We start from the raw sequence: 18,350 nt of genomic DNA, 5'->3' as shown, positions 1-18,350 counted from the left end.
TGCGAGAAAACAGGTAGTTATACATATCATGCGACGAAGGTATCCAAAATGAAAACTATTTAATAATAGAGATAGGATCATTATTGTATGCGTATTCTCATAGAATTAGCGTAATATAATGCTCATTTTATAAGTTTAATTTAATGTCGATGTATATCAATGTCATATAAGGAAGAACCAGAGGATTGCATTATACATGAAAAGCTTTGAAATTGTGCAGTTAAAACATCCAATGCATCAATCGATTGTTTTAAGGAAGAGGCTTTCACCAATCAATAATGCAAAATATTTTATTGCATTTGTAAGCATATGATATAAAAAAAAGTAAAAATGTCAGAAATGTCACTACTCTTAAAATTGTTCAATGTTTTCTGTGAAGAATACTTGTATAAAAGACTGTGATAGATTACGTATTATTACTATTGACAGAACGAATATTTCTTGTAAAAAATGTTTATGCTAATCGTCAGATACAAGTTATATATTTTTAAAACAATTATATGTGTAAGATAATCGTATTTGGGCGATAATATTGAAAATATTGCGTCCACATTATTCCGGTCCACATTATACTTCCTGTATTATGGATACACACTACGAATATTATTATTAGATTGTTAGTACTATGTTATATGAACAGTATTATGTTATTACAAGAGGAAGTGGCAATAAAATTTTTTTGCAAACCCTCCACATCTGACATCTTCTTTGCAGTTTATATCTAGGAAGCCTTCAATCGAATTCTCAATCATAAACAGAGCACTATTTCAAAGAATAAAGATTAAAATTAAAGGATTAAATTGGAATTAAAACAAATATCTTTTTTTCATCAACAGTTTGACATATTTCTATATGAAATCTTTCTCAAATTCATCCATTTTTTCAAAAATAACTTCGTTGAATATCTCACAGCAACTGACTATGCAAAAAATTCATGAAAAAAATTTTGTAAGAGAGAAATATATATATATAATCAATTATATAGTACAATAATTACATAGTATGAAACAGATATGATATGAGCTTCTGTTTTAGGACCAGTTGCCACCTCGATTCCCGACACGGACTACGTATTGCTTCAAGCCAGTCCGCTGTTTCGCTGGGCGCCGATTAACGATGAAGCAGCCAGTTCAGACGACAGCTCACACGACTCCATCGTATTTCTTCAACGTACGAATTCTCAGCGCAGCATCGCATCCCAACACAGCACGAGATCCGCCTGTTCACACAAACCCCCGAAGAAGACTGGCAGCAACATCAGCATCGCCAGACCATCCTCTTTATTTATTTCTCCACCGCCGTCGCCGAAACCCGCGTTTAGATCCAAATCGACTGACGAGAGATACATGGGAAACAACATACCCCTGAAGACTACATCGTCGGTACCTACGAAGAGACGTTCGATCTCGACGTTGAACGACGAGATAATGATAACGGTACCCACTTCCAGTATGGAGAAGTTGTCGAAGCTCAAGAACCGCCTGATCGGCACCGCGCCAACGGAATCGTCTCCGATAACTGGCGTCGAAAGCGATGACGAGTCCACACCGTTGGTATCTGAGCTATCCACGCCGACGCACTCGCAATCGGATAGCGTCTTCAGACACAGCGCGGAGACCAGCAGTTCGCCATCATCCAACAGGAGTCTACCGCGGGATAGGGAACGTTGCGTAAATATAGATTACTCCGACACTGCGAGTCTCGTAATACAAGAGTCTTCGAACGATCCGCAATCGCCACCCCGTCAAGATACCAATGCGAAATGGGACAATCCGGAAACGCCTGTCTGACTTTAGGACACGCTCTAAAGCGTAATAACTCGCGGTACACATTCGACTGATGTACAAAATCTGAAGATGAAAGGATAACTAGCGTCTGCCAGAAAGGCCTATATACGATATGTATTAATGTTTTAACAAGTAGATAAGTGTAATCGAGATAAGATACCGATTTTTCGCGTGTAAATAGCGAATAGACAATGTACGGAAACTTTTTCTAGAGATAAAGCGATTAAAAACGTGTTCATCTGCTTAGTGGAGCTGATGAGTAAATGCCTTTTTGCGCATATTGTGCAATAATCCTTAGTTTAGCGAAACGAGTCTTAAGACTCGTAGGATACCGAAACGACATTCCATGTAAATATTGATGCATTTACAAGTGCAAATATTCATCAATATTTTTCTTTTTATTACTGAAATATAAAAAGAAAAAACAAGAAATTCTTCCCAATATTATAATAGTGTGCAAATATTCTGTACTCAATAATCGATATATGTCAATTCATAATACCAGTGCAAATAGATAAATTAAAAGGTAATAAATAAATGCTGAAGAGAGTATTTTAAAGAAAAGATAATTTGAATGACCAATAAATATATTACCTATTAGATTGTCTATTAGACTGTATGTATACTTATACAATTAGTACAATTTATAGAAGTTTTTTTTATCTAATATAATTCTATTGAATAAATATAGAATGTCTTAAAAATAACTTATATATATGGCGATTTGCTTATATCGCTTTATATATCCACTTTCATTTTTTTATAAAGGATTTAAATATTATAGTATGCGCAGACATTTGATCACAAGATGTATTCATTTTAGCACTCTTCTGTTTATCGGTGATATTTCTTTTCTCATTGAGACTAATAATTATTATAATCACAGAAGAAAAAGAGAGAAAGAGAAAAACGCAAAGAAATTTATTATAATGATATGTTTGTTTTATTAAAAAGCAAAAATTATAATTACATAACATTTAGCATATAGGACATTTTAGGACGGAATACATCAGGGTATCGATAACTCAATACAATACTGTAAATACAAAAATGTATATATGGATATATTAGCTTTGAAAATATAGTATATATATGTATCGCTCACATTTCTCGACATTAAATAAAATTTAATAAAATACATATTCTCTCGATCAAATATAATATGCAATAATGTTAAATATTGTATACTAAATACAATGTTTAGATTTATATAGTTTTTATTTTACGTAATGTAAAAGAGAATCAATTAAAGAGGACAGCTGCTTTCTTTCTCTATAGCATAATAAACATTCAAATACTAATTAAGTATACCGATGGTCCCGGTTGTAATTAAATGCATTATTTGTATTAAATACTGCGTCATATCATTTCGATGCGGCAATTATAATGTTATTACACACGGGGCAATGGAATGCTATAATCATACAAGGTTGAACTGAAACATCCTGTATATATGTTTATATTTAATAACGACACACTGTTTTGTGATATATCTATCATAATTTGTATCAAAATTATGGCATGAGAGAAGAATATATAAATCAAAAAGAAACAAATAAAAACATATCTCAGGAGAATATAATATACTCTGCTATATATACATAAAAATTCAATTTTAATTTCATAGATATGGAATATTAAAAACGAATATATATATATATATATATATATATATATATATATATATATATATATCATTATAGTTGCAAGATTGAGGCACAAATTGTGCTTTACCTAAGACTGGCGACGACTCGTATTGATTCTTTATTCGTTCATCTATTGTATTGTCATTCTAATATATTATATAAATATATTATCGACAGAAATGTCTCTTAAAAAGTACAATCAATATTAATAATCGAACTGATTAATCATAGCAAGTTTATGATTTGTCACTGATAAAACTGTTTTTAAAAAGTCTTATTGTTAGTCAGATCTATATGTACTCTTATATAAAAATTATTTATATAATTTATATGCTATTATATAACGGGGGTATAATATACTTATATATTTTTAATCAGTCATAAAGCGAATATATATATGGGGTTTTCTTTATTTCCTAATATTTGCATAATCACATATTTGTTCATCTCATGTTAAATTTTAAGGCACAGTGATTAGTAGTACAAAAATACTACTTTAGAAATGCGTGGATTCGAACATGAACAATACATATTGTCCCAGGTAATGTAGGTCTGTTCGTTTTAGCTATATTCTGTCTGCATCTAAAGCGAAACGAGCGTATGCTCAGCAGGAAGAAAGAAAATAATATCAAATTGCAAAAAGAAAACGCGTATAGTTAAAACGAATAGACCTCTTGCTTATATACTTACAATATTGGCAGGGGCGATAAGGACACTTATTTTAGCAACGCGTAAGTTTAAGATGTTAGCTTAACACCCGTTATGTAGAATTAAGGAATGTTTGTGGTGCTATATATAGAAATTTGCTTCGTAATGCAAATCCTCGTGTGATCGTCATAAAATGACCCTTATTAATTGACACAGAAATTTATAATAATAGCTTAAGCAATGCCTTCCCAATGATAGCTACTTTTGCATATTTAAGTACAACTTGGAATCCTTTTGGATGAAAAGTATTTTTTTCAATAAGTAGTTCATTTTTGTGTGCCCAATTTTAATCGTCATGTCACTAACATTATGCATTCTATAAGCGCATCGAGTGAAAGAGATGCAGGCAGTCCGAGGAAGATCAGAGTAAATATACATATTCGTATTATTTTCTCGCGTATTGTACATCAACATTATATTTCCTTTGTACTTAATAAATATTTTATAACTGTGTGGTAATTACCGTTTTTCTCGTGATGACTGTATGTTTAGTTGGTGTTTGATCAGGCGTTGGACTCTGCGACGGATCCACCACCAACCAGGGACTAATGTCTGACGCCGCTTGACTTTCATCCTGCAGAAAAAAAATTTCTCTCAATATAATATTTAGAATTAATTTTTTCTCGTTTATTGTTATTATTAAAAACTGATATTTAATTATGTATCAATTTTAAAAAATGCTGATATCGCAGTTGGAATGATAGAATTTTAATGGGTGTGTTTTAAGTAATAAATTAGAACAATGTTTAATACTTTACACAAAGACTTTCAGGAAGAGACACAAAAGACTTTGCATGAGGGACACAAAACAACTTCTCACACGCTTTCACCAATAAGTCTAACTTGTCTAGAATGAAATATTCTTGCTTTTCTTTCACAATTAACGCCCAATATATATCTTCTAGACTTGTTTTAAGAATAAGTCTTAATGGTGAAACCGGGATACTTATGTAATACACGGGACGCTATAGCTGGCTTGCAAGCGTAAGAGATATAACTGACCTTATGTGTGAGTGTCGTAGTAGTCGTCTGTATCTCTTCGGTTTTAACGACACGTGCTCCAGCTTTTTCCGTATCCGTCTCGACCTTCTTCTCCATTGTAACTAGCTGTAAATCTTTGAAGGGATTGAGTATCCCCAAGAACGGATTCGAATCTATGAACGGATTGGTATTCTTTTTCTTATCATCTTCCGGCTTCGCTTCCTCCTCGGAAGCTACTTCGTGTGTATTAGATGTGTCATTGCTAGTGTCGTTAGTGAATGGATTGAAAGGATTTTGCGATTGATTCGACACTTTCGGACTTAAAGGTGTCGTCTTTTGTTCGATCTGTCCCCAACTGTCCAGCGAGAAATGCGTTACAGTTACAGCATCATCTGTAGGATTATTTACCGCTGTCGCCACACCGCTTACGGAGAGAGTTAGTTTATCGCCGCCCTATTTGACGAAGAAAGCAAGAAAGCAAATACATATTATGGCTGGCAGCTAGCTGGCAAAAGCAAACAAAATAAATGTATCAACACAAACAAGATAATAATAAAATTATCATTTAATAAGCTGCTCTAACATTGAAAACTTTATTATAAAATATTGAATAATACAAGTATACAGAAGAGAAAATATACAACTTCATAAGAAATAAAATGAAAAGACATATAATAATATTATATGTAAGATGCATAATAATATGAAAATAAAGCAGAATAAAAAACTATAAAAATGCAATAAAAATTCGACAAGGCTTACCACGGATACGATGGTCGCAGCATCCGAGTGCTGATTCTTCTTCGCGATCGCTCCCGATCCATCTGCGGACGTGATGGAAACCAAATTCGAGTTCTTGCCCTGCTCGAGAGTTGCTTTCAGTATGTTACACTTCAAAGATTCCGGCGGAATCGGCGTTCGAGGGGGCAACGACAACGTTCCACCCACTTGGTTGTTAGGCACTAACTGCACTTGACTGGTGATAGTTTCAACCGTTAAACTAGTCTTCATAGGCTCTGATTCCTTCTCGCTACTGACAACCGTCGTCTGGTTCCTGGCTTCTAGAGGTTGTTGATCTTTGGCGAGAGATTTCAGCAAGGAATCTACCAAAGGTGACGATGTGCCCTGAACGCTCGATGAGTCCGTACTGGATTTTGTACTAGATCGACTCGCTTGACGCTGCAAGGGTTCTTCCTCAGCTGAAAATATTTTTGGATCCATCCTTGAAATATGATACAAAGATGATCTGTCCAACAAGGTACTGCTTAACAAAATATTGCTAGTTTTTCGTGTACTAAAATTTAATGGAACATTATGTTTCTCTTGTAAATTCTGAAATATTTTAAATATCTAAATATAAGAAAATATTTTTCAAAATTTTATCAAAGTAATATTTGTTCAAAATTAATTAAAGATTTTATCTAGAATTGTATTTTTAAACTGCAACTTATCACAAAAATTTCTCTTCTTTAATCAATTAACAAACAAGTTTAATATTTCGATATTTTTGTTAAGATAGAATTATTTTAGATTTTGGAGGCTACATGTATCACAAATGCTACAATACATTTTGCTATATCTCACCTGGAGGTGGTGATGATTGTGGTGGTTCTACTTGCTGCTGTTGACGCTGTCGCTCGCGAAGAACGTGACTCTGTCGTCGCGCGTACCTTTGACTTGGTCGTCGTTCGAATTGCACGGTGCGGCGCGCTCTATTTAGCTGCGTCGTCTGAAACTCCGTCTTACCGCTATAACGGAAACGCGAACCCATGCGGAAGAAGTTCTGACGACCATTAGCGCCCTTGACCGGCGCACGAAGACGGAAGAAAGCGTGATGCTCCACCGCGCATTTCCACAGATGCTTGCAGGCCTTCTCGTTCACCAGTCTAAATACGAACGTGTGCTCCTGCTCGCCCCTGCCTTCATCGTCCTCCTCTACGACCACCAGCGTCAGTTTCTTCTTTTTAAAATCCAAACGGCCAATTTTCGGCCAGAAGAAGAGCCCTATTTTCTGCGTGCCTTCAAAAACCAGAATTCCAGTTGGAGTTAATCCCAAAGAGTATTCGCAGGCATCCTTTCCAAGGACAGTGTGCATGTCAACACCATACATATCCAGCCATTTGGCTTTGCTAAGATAGGTAGATTCCGCTTGAGCTGGACTGAGACCGCTACATTTGATATACTCCTCTAATATCTCCAATTCCATTTGCTCTGTTTGACCTGGCACGAAACGGAATTCCGAGACAGTTGCGGCGCTATGCATAGTGGGATCATAGTCTCCTAATTCAGCTAGAATAAAAGTTTCATATTTTAATACATGCAATAATCGTTTGCTATGTGATAATTACTCTAACAAGAATTACAACTTAATTTTAATAAAATATATTGTTTAAGTACTCACATTGAAGAGCCAGAGCAGCTAATTGAACTGTAATCTGATGAGGACACTGAAGCTTGCCTTCCAAAATATCTTGCTTCAATTGTAAAAAGAATTGATATCGTGTTAACTCCTCACGCAATGTATTTGGTTCCGATGAATAGAACTTTACTTTTAGTCTAAGTGTATATGGCGGTCCTATTTTAACTTGCTTTTTAATAGGTTTTGTTGGATCCAACCAATGTTGAACATTATTACTATCTGTGTATTGTAATCCAAAATAATCTTTCTCTATTAAGTCTAAGCTATAAAATACTTGTTCGTATAAGTCACCAGCCAAGGCCTTTTTCTGTAAAAGAAATCAACAGAATTATGAAAGTATTATAGTGTTATTATAAAAGTATATAAAAGTATATTGCATAAGAATAAATGAATTTATTTTGAATGAGATTAAATGTAAAAATGTTGAACTAAAAAATTTAGTATTTAACATAAGGAAAAAATAAAAAAGACAATAGAATCATCACATAACAATATTGTAAAATAACAATTAATATTCCCATTGTTAATTACTAATGACAATTAAATAAATTCTATCTATTCCTTCGCATTATGATAAATCGCTAAAAAAAATTTATCAAATCAATCACATTTATAAATATACCCAGATAATTGCCATCGATATGGCTCATTAACCGCGCTGTTTTTTTTTCCCTTTTCCGTTCTTTTTCTACTATAATAAAAAAAAACTTACTGACAACTCTATAGGTAAATCCGTGCCATCCAGCAGCACCACCCTACACTGTACGATATTCTTATTGCTGGGTAATCTCTGATTTTTGATCTGCGACGAAGAGGTCTGGCCGCTGACGCTGCGCGCCCTCCGTCGCGACAAGAATCTCAACATCACGGCCCTTCACCCTTCGAGCTTGCGGAAGCGGGACGCGTGATTGTTGATCATCGACCTGTCGATGAGACGTACGCGTTGCGATCCGCCCACCCTGCCTTTATATCGCTATCGCGATAACGCAACGGCACGAACGATGCAATTGCTAACTGCTTCTCGTCCCGATCTCGCAGAAGAGTAGCATCCGCTACACTACACTCTGCTGTCTGCTACATTCTCTACTCCTTCAGAATTATGCAGGACATCCGAGAATCGCAATCGCACAACTATAACAGAGAGATCCGTTCGTACATCCGCGGCGAGTTCCATAAATTAGAACAAATCGCAGTTGAGCAAATAACAGGTGCTTTCGTACCTGGATCGCCAGATGGCGATGATGGCAAGCTAAAAAAGCTCAAAATCATAAACGTATAAATGTATAGACGGAAGACTGAACATCAGTTAGCGACAAATGGGAATGAGCAATGAGCATGAGAAGTGGTTTAGTCGTCTAGCATTGACATCAGAAATCAAAATATGTCAATGTCAATGGGGTCTATAGTTGTTTAGAGTTTACGGGAACGAATGGAAAAGTTGGTGACTTTATTCACATATGCTTTCGCTTTTTTGAATAACACATTTGTCAATGAAATTAATTATCATTTTCCTTACCGCAAATCTTGGCTAGTTTTTCAAAAAAGACTTTGTATTTGTCCATAAATTTTATATGTAAATAAACATGTATCCCAGTCAATACATGGCATAAACAGTAGCGTACTAAATACAGTCAATAATTGTAATTGACTGTCAATTACGAGGTTAAATTAATAAGCACAGTATCGATTTTAATTAAATGTACATAAATAGTTATACTTTTAATTTTTCCTCAAATAATATTATATATGTATGTATATATATATACTGTGCCCTGTGTACCTATTATATGGAGTGAACAAGCGATTAAAATGATTTGCATGACTTAAAAGTTTATACAAACTGTGAGTTGCAATATATTTTATGATTCACTGAAGTGTGAATACGACGAAAATGGTAGAAACGGTGGAGAATATGGATAATTTGGATGATAAACTATTTACTAATGCATTTAAAAGAAACCCACCTATGGAAGATGGCAAAAAGAAGATTACATTTGCAGGTTTAATTTAATATTAATTGATATATATCTATACAAATCATCTAAATCTGTTAAAAAAGAAAAATTCATACATGCATTTTTAATATAAAACATTTTTATATAATTATTATTTTTTATTTTATAGATGAAGATGATCCATTAGCTGATTTGTTAGCTGATAAAGATTTTTCATCAGGACAAAAGAATTTGGTAGCAGTAAGAGATAAAAGTATAATAAATGACTTGTTTAATAAAAAGGTTTCCAATGAGTCATTATCAAGTTTGAAACCAAGTGAAAAAGAGAATAATTTGACATCTGCATTAAGCACTACAGGAATTGACAAGTCAAAAGTAACAGATGAAAAAGCTAGAAAGTTGTCATTGATGCAAGATTTGTTTGGAAATACATTGCACATGTCACCATCAAAAGAATCAAATGCTAGTAAAAAATCTGTACAAATCGAACAAGGTGTCACACAGCATGCAACTGAACCTAGGATATCGCAACATTCAACTTATGCACCTACAGCCTTCGGAACAAGAGAACCACGTAGAGGCAAAAGAACTTCGGAGATTATTAATGATCCTTTAGGATTATTCTCTTTGAGCATGTCAAATCAAACTGAGAAAACTGTAAATACAAGCTTAATATGTGTATATGTTTAAAATGATGATTTATAATAATATTTCTTTCTTTTTCTCTATAATTATGTCTAATTTCTTTTTTTATTTTACAGGTGGAAGAAAGACGTACAGTGTCTGCAGACTCAAGTAGACAGAAATCTGAAACTAAACAATATTTACCAGATTGGTTAGAACCTAAAAAGGTAACAGAAGATAAAAATAGCGACTGTATCCAAGATAAAATAACATCTGCTGAAGAATTATTCAGCAGACATAGAAGATCGAGCTCTGATAAAATTGTTCAAGAAGATGAAACAAGAGTAGCTGAATCACTGCCACATGAGAAAACAGAATTGACAGCATCATCAGATAATCAAAAAATCGAAATAAATGAATATGAAAAACGAAAAATTGAAGATTATCATAAAGTAAGAGATGTAAAATTTTTTTTTATAAAAAGAACTTTTAGTTAATTAATTTTTGCAAAGTAACATTTATATATATAATTTTATACTCTATGTGCAGTCTAATACAAAAGATGTTCCTCCTGATGCAAATAAAAATTCGGAAGATACATATGGCAATTTAATTTGCAAAAACGCGAGTTACAAAAACTTGGTTCATAAATTAGAATTAGAAAACTCTCATCTGACAATAACAATACGCAGTTTGAACGAAAAATATGAAAATGAGATAATGATTCTAGATGAATCGTATAAGTAAGTGAAACTATTATTTAACAATTAATGATATGTGAATATATATATATATATATATATATATATATATAAAACTTTTCTCTTTAAAAAGTTATTCATATAATTTTTCCTTAGACGGCAAATAGGATTCTTGCAAGAAAGAACAGATACATTGGAAAAGAGAATGCAACAAGAACTTGAATGTTTAGAGGCAGATTATGAAGCAAAGATTGAAAAGTTAAAAAATGAAAAAATGCAAATTGAAACATTTTATAAAGAAGAAATACAGAGTTTAAAGGTATAAATCTTTTTAATATATTAAGATTATATCATGAATTGTAATTGAAGATTTGCTGTTATTAATATTGACTTTAATTATTATGTTATTTAGAAGGAACATACGCAATTTATAGAAGAAATTTATAAACGCCATTCTCAAAATACAAGACTGCTACAAAAAGAGCATTTTGATACAATTGAGAGTATATTAAAAATGAGAGAAGTGGAGAACTTGGCTATGACAACCATAGCAACTCACAAGACTGATATGCAGAATTTGTTACAAAAAGCTGACTTTATTATAGAGAATATAAAAAATGTGCAAGAAAAGACTGATCATAGAGAAGACCAAAGTGTAAAATTAAGGGAATGTTATTTAAAAACTCAGGAAGAAGACGTGCAAAGTATGTTGAAACTATGTTTTAAAATGCATTTAAGTAGTTGTAAATAGTATATAATTTTTATTCATTTTATATAATATTGCTGCAGTACGAAGTGTAGAAATAAAGAAGCAACAGGAGTTATTGATGGAAGAACGTGATAAAATGATGAAAGTAACAGACAAACTGGATTCGCATGTTGCACAATTGATGCTTGAATTAGAGAAAAAAAGTATTATGCTTAATGAGACATTGGAAATGCTAAAAAAAAAAGAACAATCTCTGTCGCATGAAAGAGAATTATTCGAAGAAAAAGTACAATGGGAATATAATCATTTACAGGTAATTATATGGTATACATAATATTTGAGAATAAAATTATAGAGATTGCATTATTTAAAAATTTTATCTACGTGTATGTATATATATGATATTATAAGGCTTTAAAAGAATCTTGGTTTAATGAACAAGAAAAACAAATGAAGCTTTTAACAAAGGAGAAAGAAGTTATTGCAGCTAAAAAGAAGCAATATGAAGTTTTAAGGATAATAAAAACTAATTCGGATAATATTACAAAGATAGAGGTAAATTAAAAAGATTAGATCCAAGTATGTAGAGTGCAAATATATTTTTAAAAAATTTTTTAGTCAGCTGCTGCTATAAAAACAGCTCAAGACGCTACTATACTCGCGAATCAAGAACGATTGAAATGGCAAGAAAAAATCAAGTCTCTCGAAATGCAACAGCAGGCATTACAAGAGAAAGAATACCGGCTGTTAGCACGCGCTAAAGATATCGAAAATTTTACACAAGTAACATTCTGAAAAGTTACATAATATATAGTGTTATATAACATATTATAATTAATTATTTTTTAGGTAGCATTTACAAAAAATGAAGAAGCCGTTAAAACCCTGAAAGAAGCTCGTAACATCGAAAACGAATGTAAAACTAAGTTTGACTCTAATTTTGGCGTATTTAAAAAACTCAATTCAACCAGGTACATATACAATGAAGCAAGTTTAATAATATAGAATATATAAGTGTTTGCATTTTTCAGTGAAAAGTTGGCTTTGGCAACTGTTGAATTGGAGAAATCAAAAAAAGATACTAATATTCCATATAATACAAACAGACGAACATTGTCTAATCAACAACATGCATTTCAAGTTACTACTCATTTTACAGTAAGAGAAAAATAATTACATTCTTAAATAAATTATTGGATAGTTTATATAAATAATATTTTATAAAAATATATAATTTTTTTTTTCAGGAAGTTGTAGATCCTCAATTGGTAATGTTAAAGTTAAATCTGGATGATCAACTAGATGATATTCAATATATATGACTGCCATGAAATTTTAATATAACACTTAATAAATATATATCTCATACCTCTGTTTGATATTTTGTATATTCTAAATAATGGACAATAAATATTAATATATTACTTAATAGTTGTTCCACTGTCTGTTGATTCACCACTATTAGTTAAAGTCATACTTTCATCTGAAAATATATATAATCTTCTATTACTATATGTCAAATTAATTATCATACTTTTTAAATTAGCATAACATATGTTATATTGTTATTAACAATACATATATTACATATATTATTATACATTAAAATATATTCTAAAACTTTACTGATTAGTAAAAGTGCTGAAAAATTAGACATTACCATCTATATTATCGCTAGTATCTATGATGCATTGTTGAAGTACCGCTATATTCTCTTTCAATGTTTCTAACTGTGCAATATTATGTTTTATTTGATATAGTTCATTTTCTACAGTTTTGACGCATGTTCCCTAAAGAGAAAAAAAACAAAAAAAAAAAAAGAAAAATTAGTCTAAACATATTTCCTCCCAATGTTTTATATATAAGTAATTTCTCTGACATTTACCACATTGTGAGTAAGCTGCAAAATATCCATATTATTTTCTTTAACATTAGTAAATGCTTTATAAGTATCTCCTATATTATTCAAGAATTCTATCGCATCAGTAAACATTATTGTCAAGTCTCTGTAATAAAATATCAAGTATTATAATACTTGAAAAAATCTAAAAAAGAAGGAAAATTCTTACGTACTGCGCATAATTATGTGGAACAGGTAAGCCTGAAATATCTTTTGAGGATTGTACAAGCTTGTGTATAGAGTGTTTATGTCCTGTAATTATACCAAGATGTTTTATAATATTCTCCTTGCACAGTTCTCTTTCCCCTGTGAATAATATTTACAATGTAATCATAACAATCTTCAGTGTATATATGTATAAAGAAACAGTAATTACTTTTAATGAAAAATTAATACACCTACTTTTTAAATCTTGTAATTCCTTCATCAATTTCTTATGTTCGTCAGATGGTACATCAAGATGTTCTAATTCGCGTTGGTTAATGAGTCTTTTTTGCTGCACGACCTTTATAAAACGTTCTATGTCTTCCATATCAAAAATTTGCATAAAAACAAAAAAAAAATTTTTTGTAAAGATAAATTTATATATCAGAGAGATAACGAGCGAGGCTAACGTTTTTCGCGGGATTCAACTCTTTTTGACACCCTAAAGATGCCCGACAGTAGCATCTCTATATTTATTTCAATACTACTGGTAAAAGTGTTCCAAAATTCACTGCCAGTACTGAAAATACTAGGCGATAGTGCGCGCGCGATAGGCGATATCCAATGAGAGCACACCTTTTTCGAAAAAGCAGTGCTCTCATTGGATATCGCCTATCGCTATCGCCTAGCATTGTACGATAGGCTTAACCAGCAGGATTGACCAATGAAAGAACTAACATTGTGTCCAATTGATATACATCCGTACAGAAAGTGTTCCACAAAAACGCCAGCATGGCCACTCTCAGTTTTCTCTCTGGTATTACTATAGTTCGGTAGTACGCAGTGAACTGAATTTATCGCTTGAAGATTTGTGGTGCATTTGTTCCATAACGCATTTTTCACGTGTCACGTGTTATTTTGTCGTCTTATTCGTTACAAGTAAATGTATTTTTAATACGTGCTCTTGTGTGCGGAAATCTTGGGGTTCAGGAAGAGTTGAAGCTATTCCGGTTATAAGTCTATTTTGTCTAACTTTATTTTTTGTCTTAGAATCTAAAATTCGTTTTTGTCAAATTTCAACATGTACAATACATTAAGAAAGAAACCTAAGCGAAGCTTTTCAGAAGCTTGGCTTAGTGATGATCGATTTAAGTCTTGGATAAGCAAAGTATCATTTGACGATAGCCTTTTTCATTGTGACATATGCAATAAAAATTTTTCGTGCAGCTTATCACACGTTTTAAGACATGCGGATTCTGCGTGTCATAAAAATAATCTCAAAGGAAGTACATCATTATTATTAGATAATGACAATAATGTACGTCCGAATAAAATGATACCACGAAAATGTTTTCAACCACGTTGGTTAGAGATTGATTCGTTTAAGCCATGGCTGCGCGAAGTATCAAATGACGTAAATTCATTTTGTTGCACATTTTGTAATACATCTATTATCGGTGGTTTGTCTCAAATCTATCGTCACGCAGAAACCAAAAAGCATATAATGATATGTAAAACAAATAAAACAAACAAATCTAATGAAGATGTAAATATAAACGAATCTCTTTTGTCATTTGAAAAGCGAAAAAAATTAGCAGAAATTCGGTATGCTGCGTTAATCGCGGATAAAAATATTTCGCATCAAACGGCAAAAGAAATTCTTACTCTTTTTCAAGAAATAGGGAAAGATTATAATGTTTTGAAAAAAATGAATATGGGTCGAACAAAATGTACAAACATAATTTCAAATGTGCTTTGTCCGGTTGAGACGGATCGTGTGGTCAACAGCATTCAAAATACTAAATTTTCAATTTTTATCGATGAAACATCTGATATCTCAAATGAAAAATGGATGACATTTGTTGTTCGGTATGTCGATTCGAAAACATTAAACATTTGCTCACAATTAGTAAAATTAATTAATATTGATGCAAGAGATTGCAGTGCAGAAAAATTATTTAATGTATTTAAATCTGAAATGTGGGAATTGAATATTCCATTTCTAAATATTGTAGCCTTGTCATGTGACAATACATCCGTAATGACAGGAAAACATTGTTCATTTAAAAAAAAGTTGGAAGAAATTTGTAAAAATTTAGTAACACTTGCATGTCCATGCCATTCTGTTGCATTAGCTGCACATGCCGCATGCGCTAAAATACCGGATTATTGTAAGGAATTTTTAAAAAAAATCGCGAATTTTATTAATAGTGATCTAAAATGCTTAGCTGTTTATGGAGAGTTCTGTGAATGTTTTCAGAAAACAAATCGAAAATTTGTAAAGCTGTCTGATACACAGTGGCTTTCTCATCATTCATGTATCGAAAGACTTCTTGAGTCTTGGGATACTGTCGAGGTATTTCTGAATGAAATTGTTGTAAGAGAAAAAACAAAGTCTGAAACATATTTATTATCTACGATGAAAAAACTAGACATAAAAGCTTATTTATTATTTTTAAAGCATATTTTGTATTTTTTTAATTCATTTAATGCATTTTTCCAAGTAGAGGAAACTAGAATACATTTATTACAGCCAAAATCAGTAGAATTTTTAATCACAATTTCTAAACATTTTTTAAGATCAGAGCTTTTAAACAATTTGTGCAATAATAATGATATTAAATTTGTTGGAAAAGAGTATCAAAAATCGTTAGAACAAGTTCATTTAGGATTTGAATGTGAAGAGTACCTTGACGAATTAATGAGAGAAGGACATGCAGATGTAGTTGCAAATGTTCGAGAGAATTGTTTGCAAATTTTTGTGACTGCCGCCGAGGAAATCAGAAAAAGATTACCTATTAATGATCAATTCTTATCAAAATTAAAAGTTCTCCAATCTGATATAGCTATATTAGACATTGATAGAGAAACATCATTCAATGATGTTTCTTTTATTGCTGAAACTCTTGGCGCTTTTGACGAAAATGGTTTAAAGAAAGAATGGCTTGCTTTACATTTAGATTTTACAATAACAGAAAAAAAACAGTTATTAAAATTAAATTTTGATGATATGTGGAAACAAATTTTAGAAAACCAGTACCCCACTAAAATTGATAAATATCCTAATCTTAAATGTCTTTTGAATGCTGTTAGATCACTTCCAAATTCGAATGTTATTCCAGAAAAAATGTTTTCTGTTTTAACAGATTTAAAAACAAAAAAAAGAAATAAACTTTCGTCTGCTTCTATAAATGCTATTTGCGTTTTCAAATCAGCATTAAAAACGAAAAGAGAAACTGTTTTAGACATGGAGATTGATGCAAAACATTTGTCTCTTATGTCATCAGACAAATTATACAATATTCCTCCTAGAAAACGGAAAAGCAGCCTTACATTATGTGCTGCAGATGTTAATGATATTGCTGGTCCCTCATCATCGAACGATATGCAATAATAATGTCAAAGAATAATGAATTGCATTTCATAAGGATAATATTCATATAATACAATAAATGGTTGATTTTCTTCAAATGTGATGTCTTTTGCGAATATAATGTCTATTATATAAACATGATATCTTTTATATACTTGTCCTTTACAGGTGTGATGTCTTTTGTGGACATAATGTTTATTACAGACATGATATTTTTTATACACTTCTCCTTTATAGGCGTGATGTTTTTTGTGCACATATATAATGTCTATTATACAGACATGATATTTTTTGTGGTCACATCTGTAAAAGACAGGTGTGTAAACAAATATTATATCTGCAATATACATTTTATGTCTATAAAAAAGACATCACATCTGTAAAAGACAGGTGTATAAAAAATATTATGTCTGTAATAGACATTATGTCCGCAAAGGACATTATACCTGTAAAAAACAGGTATATAAAAAATATCATGTCTGTGATGGACATGTCCGCAAAAGATATCACACCTGTAAAGGACAGGCGTATAAAAATATGTCTGTAACAGACATTATGTCCGCAAAGGACATCACACCTATAAAGGACGGGTGTATAAAAAATATCATGTCTATGATAAACATGTCCGCAAAAGACATCACACTTATAAAGGATAGATATATAAAAAATATAATGTCTGTGATAGACATGTCCGCAAAGAACATCACACCTGTAAAGGACAGGCGTATAAAAAATATGTCATGTCTGTGATAAACATGTCCGCGAAAAATATCACATCTGTAAAGAACAAGCGTATAAAAAATAGCATGTCTATAATAAACATTAAGTCCGCAAAAAACATCACACTTGTAAAGGATAAGCATATAAAAATATCATGTTCGTAATAGACATATGCATTTTATCCTCAAAAGATATCACTCCTCTAAAGTAAAAACGTGTAAAAAATTAAATGTCTGTAAAAGACATAAATAAAATGTGGTATAATAGGGCTCCAGGCGAAGGTCCACTTTACAAAACCTAACGCGCCATTAAGTGGAACCTCATAGGTGGTGTGGAAGTCCACTATCCATTAAAATAATGTAAACGTTAAAATAAAGCAAATGCTAAAATAATGTAAACGCTAAAATAATGTTAAGGCTAAAAGATCTGGCAGATTCCAAATGGTAAACATATTAATTATTTGGGATAATCCTAAGCGGAAAACCTACTTTTCTTACTTCCATTTCCTTACAACTCTCGTTTAAATATTGTATAATACAAAAAGGCTGTAAAAACATTTAATGCTATCATGCATATCAAGAAGAGCAGCCTTTGTTGCCGGTTTGGAAGGAAAGCGACAGAAAATGGTATATCTGTTCTCTTCTGCTATCTAAAGTGTCGAGCCAGAGAGAAGCCTAATGAAG

General features: G+C 32.0%; 4 protein-coding genes across 15 annotated transcripts in view; 2 read left to right on the top strand and 2 right to left on the bottom strand.

Annotated features, from left to right (window-relative positions):
- Arms (Ankyrin repeat-rich membrane spanning) overlaps window positions 1-3,473 on the top strand; it is a 37,488-nt gene extending 34,015 nt beyond the window's left edge. For 5 of the 11 annotated variants that reach the window (XM_070316079.1, XM_070316078.1, XM_070316076.1 and 2 more), the window contains one exon: window positions 1,036-3,418. In XM_070316079.1, coding sequence (XP_070172180.1) covers window positions 1,036-1,790 — 755 coding nt within the window. In that variant the 3' untranslated portion in view covers window positions 1,791-3,418. Of the gene's footprint in view, window positions 1-1,035 lie in introns of all 11 variants that reach the window. The other 6 variants (XM_070316072.1, XM_070316068.1, XM_070316074.1 and 3 more) reach the window with 4 other exon arrangements.
- Yrt (erythrocyte membrane protein band 4.1-like yurt) lies at window positions 2,778-9,591 on the bottom strand. Of its 2 annotated transcripts, XM_070316086.1 has the most exons (7): window positions 8,762-9,587; window positions 8,254-8,672; window positions 7,524-7,848; window positions 6,707-7,411; window positions 5,885-6,321; window positions 5,144-5,575; window positions 2,783-4,715 (listed from the first exon to the last, which is right to left on the bottom strand). In XM_070316086.1, exons 2-7 carry the CDS (start codon window positions 8,404-8,406, stop codon window positions 4,584-4,586), a joined length of 2,184 nt encoding a protein of 727 aa, XP_070172187.1. In that variant the 5' UTR covers window positions 8,407-8,672; window positions 8,762-9,587; the 3' UTR covers window positions 2,783-4,583. The 2 variants fall into 2 exon arrangements, with proteins under 2 accessions (XP_070172188.1, XP_070172187.1); XM_070316087.1 differs by lacking the exon at window positions 5,144-5,575 and having other exon boundaries at window positions 2,778-4,715; window positions 8,254-9,591.
- Twy (fas-binding factor 1 twitchy) lies at window positions 8,303-12,922 on the top strand. Its single transcript, XM_070316082.1, has 12 exons — window positions 8,303-9,541; window positions 9,666-10,153; window positions 10,258-10,572; window positions 10,670-10,863; window positions 10,978-11,140; window positions 11,234-11,525; window positions 11,611-11,843; window positions 11,942-12,085; window positions 12,149-12,313; window positions 12,380-12,501; window positions 12,562-12,688; window positions 12,778-12,922. The coding sequence occupies exons 1-12, from the start codon at window positions 9,433-9,435 to the stop codon at window positions 12,850-12,852; spliced, it is 2,427 nt and encodes an 808-aa protein (XP_070172183.1). The 5' UTR covers window positions 8,303-9,432; the 3' UTR covers window positions 12,853-12,922.
- Window positions 10,957-14,103, bottom strand: LOC138944974 (uncharacterized). The gene is made up of 5 exons (XM_070316093.1): window positions 13,833-14,103; window positions 13,604-13,736; window positions 13,416-13,536; window positions 13,191-13,320; window positions 10,957-13,013 (listed from the first exon to the last, which is right to left on the bottom strand). Exons 1-5 carry the CDS (start codon window positions 13,975-13,977, stop codon window positions 12,952-12,954), a joined length of 591 nt encoding a protein of 196 aa, XP_070172194.1. The 5' UTR covers window positions 13,978-14,103; the 3' UTR covers window positions 10,957-12,951.
- Between the last annotated feature and the right edge of the window lie 4,247 nt (window positions 14,104-18,350).

Source organism: Polyergus mexicanus, unplaced genomic scaffold, assembly GCF_030449975.1.
Source record: "Polyergus mexicanus isolate NDT 795.1 unplaced genomic scaffold, iyPolMexi1.0 SCAF_3, whole genome shotgun sequence".
NCBI lineage: Eukaryota > Metazoa > Arthropoda > Insecta > Hymenoptera > Formicidae > Polyergus > Polyergus mexicanus.
Note: the sequence above shows the minus strand (reverse complement) of the source record. Positions and strands in the feature narration are given on the sequence as shown.